The sequence below is a fragment of the Triturus cristatus genome, chromosome 8 (assembly GCF_964204655.1).
Source record: "Triturus cristatus chromosome 8, aTriCri1.1, whole genome shotgun sequence".
In the NCBI taxonomy this organism is placed as follows: domain Eukaryota; kingdom Metazoa; phylum Chordata; class Amphibia; order Caudata; family Salamandridae; genus Triturus; species Triturus cristatus.
This window is the reverse complement of record NC_140591.1, coordinates 1,277,724,696-1,277,733,061: the sequence shown is the minus strand read 5'-3', so window position 1 is coordinate 1,277,733,061 and position 8,366 is coordinate 1,277,724,696. Positions and strand designations below refer to the sequence as shown.

The window sequence follows — 8,366 nt, the reverse complement described above, 5'->3', positions numbered from 1 at the left end:
CTTGTTTTATAATGGGTAGAATCTTATTCCTCTTCTTTGAGGTAGACCTGTCCTGTTATTAGTATGTTCAGTTGAGGGTTGTAGATCCCTGTTCTGCCGCAGTTTGTGCCTTAGTTTGTGGCGCAATGGGTACTCTATGAGGTGTGGCGGTATTGTACCCGCAGTTTGGGGGGGGTGTTATGGTGGATAGTATCCACTGTTTTTAAGTTTTTAAGAATGTATTTCTTTAACTTGCATTCTTTGTTGTTTATGATCATTATAAGGGGGAGATGAGTATAGTAATTTTGTTGTTTTATGCATCCTCCTTTACACTCATTCGTATGTTTCACAATCTCCATGCATTTGATTGTTATGATCATTATAGCAGGCGGGGTGATGTATATTATTTTGTTGTTAATGCATCCTCCTTTGCTGAGATGTGTGTTTTATCACCATCACACATTTTGAATGTTTTCGATCACTATAAGGGGGGAGATGTGTTGTAATGTACTAATTACTCAATGCACTCTCCCTACAGAAGTTCTCTGCCTTGCTGCTCTGCCTATGATGAGGTCATATAGAATGTTGAGTGTGTTTGTATTGGAAGGGAGAATCAGTTGGTGTGGAAGGGCTGAGCAGTGAGGAGGCTGCTCCTGGTGGGGCACTTTAAAGGATCTGACTGACATCTTGTAAGCTGTAACCAAGACGTGATCTCATGAATAAAGCTGTGATCCCATTCTACATCACTTGTTCTACGTATCATTCATCCTTGCAACATAATACAAAGGCAATTTTTGATATACCCTTGTGTGCAGTTTCTTTTGTGGTGTGCCTAGTGTGTCGCTGCTGTATGTGTGTGTGTGTGTGTGCTGCGCAAAACGCATTACACATTGTCTCTGGGATAAGCCTGCTCTGCCAAGCTACCAAGGGGGTGAGCAGGGGTTATCTTCTTGCCCTGACTAGAATGGTGGTTTCAACCTAGCTTAGGCGCATGCCCTAGCCAACCAGAAACCCATTTCTGACACCTGCATTACCCATCTAATAGGCCCCTGCAAACAAAAAAAGAGAGGCCTCCACAAAGCCTAGACGGCGATGTTATCCTACCAGCCTTTCGGCTCTAACTGGGTACACTTGCACTTTGTCTTGTTTTCCCATCTAAAAATGACCTCCATGCTTACATGCATCTTTTTGTGTCTTGTTGGGTTTCCAAAGCGACCAGATATAGAACTAGTCACTCCCATAGCTCAACCAAACCTTATGTGAGAAAGTCTCATCACCTCCATAGCCTTCTGAAGAATGTCCCCACATAGGGTCTTCACCGCATTACAGTTGCTGGAAGAGAAGAATATGACCTGAGAATTCTTTCTCCATTCAGGCTTCTGACACTAAACTTCCTCCCTCGGTGATCATTCAGTAATATTCTCCAGGACCAACCTCAGCAGAGACAGCGGATTCTCTAGACTAGATCTACATGATATCCATCATCCATCGCCGGTGAAGATCCCCATATACAGGGAGCATCCACCTCTAAACACACACTAAGCAACAGACTGGAAAGCAAAATACAGCCTAAGTGAGTGATCCCTAGTCCTCAATGGTCAATAGGTGTCTGTCCAGGAGTCAAGCAAATCGGGAGGCATTTGTGGGATAGCTTTTATGGGGAAGGGTGTTTAAATTACATCTTTTTTTCTATTTTAAGACGATGGGTTGCCTTTCAGAAAAGGTGGAACTGCCCCCTCGATTAATTATATTTTGAACGTGGAGAGAAAGCTAGTAAGGAAGTAATAGCTACTATCTATTCACCTACTCTTCTTACAACACTATCTGTATGTAATAGAAAAGTAATGGAAACAGAAAATACGAGTGTTTGGTAGTTCCAGGTAACACAATAACAGGGAATTACCATTTAATAGATCAGAAACTCCTTACACAAAGTTAATGAAGTTCTAGAAAATGAACACATTTCCCTCAGCAAATCAAACATTTTGGGGCAGATTTACAAGGCCCTTGCCCCACTTTTGCGCCATTTTTAACATAGGAAAAGTGACGCAAAAGTGGCGCAACGGCCTTGTAAATCTGCCCCTTTGTATTTAAATTTAATCAGTGTGAGCCAAAGGAAGAAAATAATAGAACAGGGTTTTACAACAAATGAGGAAAGTGTGAAGTAAGACAAAAGAAAAAGTGAGAAACAGATAAACAAATTTAAGCAAGTGTGACATCGAACTAAAGGGTGAAATGGAAAAGGAGGGAAGAAAGAGAGAAAAAAGAAAGAAACAAAAAAACAACGAAAGAGAAAGCAAAAAGAAAGGAAGGATTAATAAATGAATGGAAAGATGGATGGAAGGGAGGGATAGAGGGTGGAAAGAAAAAGGAAGGACGTTGGTCGTGAGTCAGTCAGAGGGAAAGGAATTTTGGAAAAATATATAAATAAAAGGGAAGAAAAATAGAAAAGAACAAAGAGAGAAAGAAAAAAACTAAAGCAAACAAAGTACGCCTATAAAAAAACAATAGGGACAGAAAGGAGAGTAAAAGTGGGATGGCAAAAGAAAAGAAGTGAATAGCTGATGACCGTAAAGAAGAAAATATATCATTCAGGCATGCGGTGCTGTACCTAGGAAGCCCCTGAGTTCCATATCGACTGTTCCCAAACATTAATTCAATAACAATCGAGCTGTTCATAAGTTTCGAAGAACGAACTAAACAATGGTCCTTCTTTAGCGGGATGCACAATGTTTTTAGAAGTACATTTCATTAGAACTTGGCTCAAACCGCTCTCGACGTGCAAGGTGTTGTCAGACTGGAAATTCTAGGTATGAGTAGAATTTGGCTTTCGATCACGGAGCTCAGTCCTGTTCTCGCATGTTTACCCAGCCTCGCTCCCCGTCTGCCTGCGAGCTACGCCGCTGACCACTCCTTCCATGAAACTTTGACCTAGTGTACCGTGAAAACATTAGCATAGCTGCTAATGTAGTCACACGGAAGTGAGGAGGCGCTCTGCGGATAATACCGAGGGTACTCCCTGTTACTCACAGACAGGAGCTGGAAATGAACTGGAATGTGCTTCATTCATCTCCTACCCGTTTAAAAGAGTTTAATTAATCCGTGCCCTCTGCGGAATACAAGGATCAAACTGAAGAGACCTTTTAATTATTACGTGATTTTTTGTTGCTTAGAAATGGGATCTACTGGAAGTGAAAATATTGAACTTTTTCAGCACAGCGAAGAAAACTCCGAGGCCAAATGTGATGTCACCGATTCCATACTTCCCGGAGATGAGGTAGGACGCGGAACCTGCTCTTTAAATAGCGAAATGTATGTTTACGTAGAAGCGCCGGCGGAAAATTGTCTTTCCTTTCCCTCAATGGATTTTAAAAGAACACGTTCTGGACGCTTCAGGTGCTTTTTCACCGGTCGTTAATTGCGCGACGACGTGCAAATGACGCGAGAATACAATGCTTACTAGCTCTCTTCTGATTGAAGTCTCACTCCTATTTTATCCCCCTCACCTGCATTTGATTTTTATAGGAGCCAGCCATTCCATGAATGATGTCACAATATGTTTCCAAACTCAGGCAGGCGTCATTTAGCAAAGGAACATTCTTGAATGCTTATTGTTGGTGATACTTTTTGCTGTTTGGCCAGTTGAATACAACTATAACTTTCTCTTCTATGTAGAGGAGCCCTTTTAGGTTGATGTGTTTTGGGACATTTTCCCTACCATGTTCAAATGTAAATTTCTGACACTTTCCTTAAGGTACACACAGTCCATGTGTGTGTGTGCTGGGGGGGGGGGGGTGGAGGGGCGGTAGGAGGGTGTGATTCATTATTTCCCTGCTGTAAAAGAGCGTTAGCACATATGATTTATTTTTCTTCTTTCCTGTCTAGAAAGCCTGTCCTCTACACCCCTTTAAAAATTCGGGCGATGCTGCCCCTTTTTCTACCGCAAAAACAGGCTTTATTTATTTATTTATTTATCTACGTGATCAAATTACATGTATTCTACTGTTGGGAAACTGCCTGCAAGAGATGTTGGAATGCCCACCAGCCATCAGCTGTCAGAACTACCTACTCACTGCCGAAATCGGCTCCGGCAGTGAGTGGATAGGTCTGATGGCGTACTTGCCTCTAAGCAAGCGACACTAGGTCATTCCCACTGTCCTCCCTGCCGAGAGTTGTTGTTGATTATTGCCAACCCCAAAGGGGTCAGTCATCCAAATTCAAGTACCACACTGTAGGTTGTAGGTTTGGTTAATCAGGGTCACATTACCAGACAATCAACCACTGTGTAGATAGTTTTTTAGAACTTTGGTCCTGACAAATTGCTACTAGATATGAGGACTATTTAGACAAGAAACATGTTGACCATTTGACTTTGCGCCATCCCTGAAACATTATTTCTGCAGTGCGCCACCCTGTTTTTAATTGGGTTGGAAGACTTGTGGATTAAATACATTTTTGGGAGAACTTCCATGTCAGTTTTTAAATCACCACTAGGAGCACTCACTTGCATCACATTACCCCCAGGTCCCTCTAGTCCTCGTCCCATTCCTAACAAAGTGGAGATCACTATCTCCGCGACAGCAAAAAAGAACAAGAGCATGCTGGGATACCTACCCCATTCCCTCCTGCTGGGAGTACATAATCGGTACCAGCCCAGCAAGCAGCCTGTTCTTTTTTTCTGTCTTCCGACAGAATGGGACGTGTTTGCTGTCTTACCTGTGAATTTCTTCCATGGATGTCTCGTCGGGCTGCTGGGTTGTCCTCGACATCCTGTTCCACGTCTCCTGGCCTGCTGGGCTTGCTGGGAGTCGCGTTGATGGGTGCCCGGCCCTTTGCGGCTGGGGCACAGTTTCTCCGGATTTCTTCCAGGTTACAGCGTGCGTCTTCCTAAGGCTTGACCGGACTGGAAGACGCGCTGATGAGGCTGTTTTGGGGGTCCAGGGGCTAAGCTGGGCGGTGCTCCTGGTCTCCCTGCCTGGCTTGTTGGAGTACTGCTGGCCTTCTTACCTGCCTGTTGCCCCTGCTGTTCGTGATGTCGGTGCAGGGGCGGGCCGAGATGGGAGCCGGTGTTAGGACGGTTGCTGCAGTCCTCTTCCCCGCCTGGCGCTGGTGTCCTGGAGTGCGCCTGGGCTGGCTCTTGGGGGCAGGGCGCTTGTGGTGGGCTCTTCCTGCCCGCCCCTGTGGTGAATACCGCATAGCGATTCCGCTTTTCTTCGCAGTTGCCTCACAATTTCATGTTCCTCTGGCTTTGTGGTCTGTGCTTTGCCTGGCTGGGTCAGGCTGTGCGCTGTGCGGCTGCTTCGGCTGTCTTGGCTGGGGGACCTGCTCGGCTGCTTCGGTGCTATTCTCACCTTGCTTACTGCTGGCGCTCTCATTTTTCCTCGTGGGTTCTTTGGGTTGTTGCTGGTGCTCTGGGACCCGGTGTCCTCTGGTCTCTCCATCTGCTGGTTGATTCCTGTTAGGGCCTTTCTGTGCTGGCTTGTGGCGCTCCCTGTCCCTGCGTGCTGGGTTGGGGCTTTGCGTGGCTTTCTGCGCTGTGTCTCTGCCTTGCTTCCCGGTGCCGTGGAGGGGGCTGCCTCTGCAGGTTGTGGTTTCCCAGGCCTCCTGGCTTTCCGCTTGCTCTGCGCTTGTTGCCGGGTGGCGTCTGGGCGGGGGGTTGGGGGACGGTCTCTGTTTGGTGGTGTTGGCCTGTCCCCATGGTAAGTGCCGCATAGCGTGTTTCATTCTTCCCTGTGCTGTGCTCTTCTGCTGTGCTGTGCTGCGCCCATGGCCCCCTGTTTTCCACTGCTGGGGGTGTGCCGGGGCTGGCAGGTGCTGTGGGCTTCTGCCCGTTCCCCTGTGTGCGCGTCTGCTCTCGTGGGCTTTTTGTTTTTGGGCAGGGTTCGGCCTGGTTCGTTCCTCTGGCCTTTGGGCTTCCATCCTTCCTGCCCTGCGTGCTTCTGTTCCCCCTGGTCGGGCATGGTTGGTGCACTGGTTGGGTGTCCGCCTTGGTTGCCTGTTGCCCGGCTTCTTCCGCCTTCTGCTTGTCCGCCCTGTTGGTTCCTGCCTGTTCTTGTGGGTTCGGGCCTGGTGCATGCCTGTCTGGGTACCTGCCTGCGGCTCCTGGTGCTGGGCGCTCCTTGCATCCTCCCGGGGGTGTTGGCTTGGCCCGTACTCGGGGTGCCTTGTTTCTTCCTGCCCCCCTGTGCCTGGCCGGTGCCTTGGGCTTCGCTGTGTGGGGTTTCCTTGCCTGTGGCCTTTCCTCCCTGCTGGCGCCTGGTCGTGCCGGCTGGGCCCGCTGGTTCTCTTGTGTTCGCTCCTCTTCTCCCCTCCAGTGTGCCCTCCTGCCCGGGCTGGTGGGCTCCTTCCCCAGCAGGTTCCCTGTGGGTGGGGTTCGTGCTGGTAGCTGGTCGGGTTTTGGTGGGCGACCGGCCCCCCGATCCCACCCCATCTGCGGGTGCGGCGCATCTGCTCTTGGGCTTGGCCCCTGCTTGGGTTTGACTGGGTCACTTCTTGCGTCCTGCGTCGGGCCCTTGGTGCTTCCGGACTCCCTGTTTCTTGGGTTCCGTTGTTTTTCCGGGAGGGGGGGGGCTGTTCTGCCCTCCCTCTGTCCTGGCAGGCCTTGGCCTTGGTTGGCTGTTGGCTCCAGGGCTGTCCTGGTGGGGCCCCTGGTGGGCTTTCTGGCTGGGGTTGCTGCTTGCCTCTTGCCTGGTGCTGTGTTGTGTTGCACTTGGTTGGCTGGTGGGGTTTGGTTTCCTGTTGTGGTTTCCTTTTCCCCTCTTGTGTCTCTTTTTGTGGCTTGGTGCGCTTTGGGGTCATTTCCTCTCGCTGCAGTTCCCTTTGCTGCCTGTGGTGGCTGGGTGTTGTGGGTCTTCCTTGGCTTCTGCCTGGGTGGCTCCTTGGTTTCTTGGGTGCACTGCTTCTGTGCCCCTCCCTGTCTGTGGGTTCGGGCTGCCCTGTGCCCTTCTTTCTTGCTTTGTGGTTGCTGTTCCTGGTGTCCTCCTCGCCGGGCCTTCTATTGGTCTTGGCCGGCGGGTTTGTTGGTGGAGCTGCCGGTTGTGGTCTGGTGTCGGATTGCCCTCTCCCGTGCGGACTGCTTTCGGCCTGTGGTGTCTCTGGCCGTTGCTCTTGCTGGCTCTACGGGGTTGGTTTTTCCCTTTTTGGGTCTGTTCCCATGCCCCCTGGTGGGTTGTGCGCCTTTGGTTTCTCCGGGCTCCTCTCCTTTGGTTTGTGGCTGCCTGGGGTGTTCCGGGGTGCTGTTGGGGCCTCGACTCTGCCTCTGTTGGGTTGGTCCCCTTGCGGTCCCTGTTTTTGGCCTCCCTTTGCAGGGTCCCTGCCTGGGTCCTTCCCTGGCCGCTCGTTCTCTGGTGCATTTGGGCCTCTTTTTTGGCCTCTTGGTGGCCGGTGGTTCTGGCCCTGGTGGTCTGGGTACTGGGTTGGTCCTGTGTCCTTTCCTGTGTCACTCCTTTGCGCCTGGCTGGTGCGCTGGGGCCTTTGTGTTGGTTGACGGTTGTGGCTTGCCGGTCTCCCTCTCTGTCTTCCTGCTGCTTCTCCTCTTTTGGTGGCGTGGCGTTAGCTAGCTTCGGTGCCATTCCCTGGGCCCCTTCTTGGTTGTGGGTTTTTGGGCTCTACTGGCGCCGTTTTGGGGTCCTCCTGGCTGGCTGGCCTGTCGGTTGTCCGGTTGGCTTCTTGGGTCTTTCTGGGCCGCCTGCGTTGTTGGGCTGTTGGCCTCCTTGCTGGTCCTACCTGTTTTCCCTTCTTGGAGTTCGGCTTGGGTGGTTCCTTGGTGTCCTCCTGGCCTGTGGGTCGGTTCTTAGTTGGTGGCGGTTCCTCCTTCCCGGTTCTGGGGTTTGTTTCCCCGGTTCCGTGTTTGGCCCTTGGTTGTTCTCTCTTGGCTGTGCCCTGGCCGTGTATGGAGTCTGCTTCAGGTGGCGCTTGTTGCTGTCCCTGGCCTTGTTTGGGCGGGTTCCTGGGTTTGTGCCCCTGTGTCTCCTGCTATTGTGGGTTTGCCTCGGGCCTGGCTGCTGGCGGGTTCCTGTGCCCCGGGTTTCTTCTCCCGGTGTGGCGGCCCTTGCTGCTGCCGTCCAGTGTCTCTGCTGGGGTCGTAGGGTGGTCTTTCCTGCCTTTTGGCCTGCGCCTTCTATTGGATTTCTGTGCCTCTGGTTCCCTGTTGCTGCGGTTGTCAGCTGTTGGTGGGGAGGTGGCCTTGCTTGGGTTCCTTGGCCCCTTTCTTCCTGGTTGTTGCTCTGGGTCGGTGCCTGTTTTCTTGTCTGGTTCCTCCCTCTTTGGTCTTTGCGGCTCTGCTGGTGGCTTCCCCTGGTGTGTTGAGGTTGGTCCTGTCGTTGGTCACGTTCGTTGTTTCTCTGGCTTTGGCGTGCCTCTTCTGTCTCCTCTTCCTTTCCCTCGCC

General features: G+C 50.8%; 1 protein-coding gene across 1 annotated transcript in view; it reads left to right on the top strand.

Moving 5' to 3' along the window:
- The first annotated feature begins 2,797 nt into the window (after positions 1-2,797).
- Positions 2,798-8,366, top strand: part of C8H3orf52 (chromosome 8 C3orf52 homolog) — a 162,497-nt gene continuing 156,928 nt past the window's right edge. Inside the window, exon 1 of the mRNA XM_085623003.1 lies at positions 2,798-3,256. Coding sequence (XP_085479129.1) covers positions 3,155-3,256 — 102 coding nt within the window. The 5' untranslated portion in view covers positions 2,798-3,154. The remainder of the gene's footprint in view (positions 3,257-8,366) is intronic.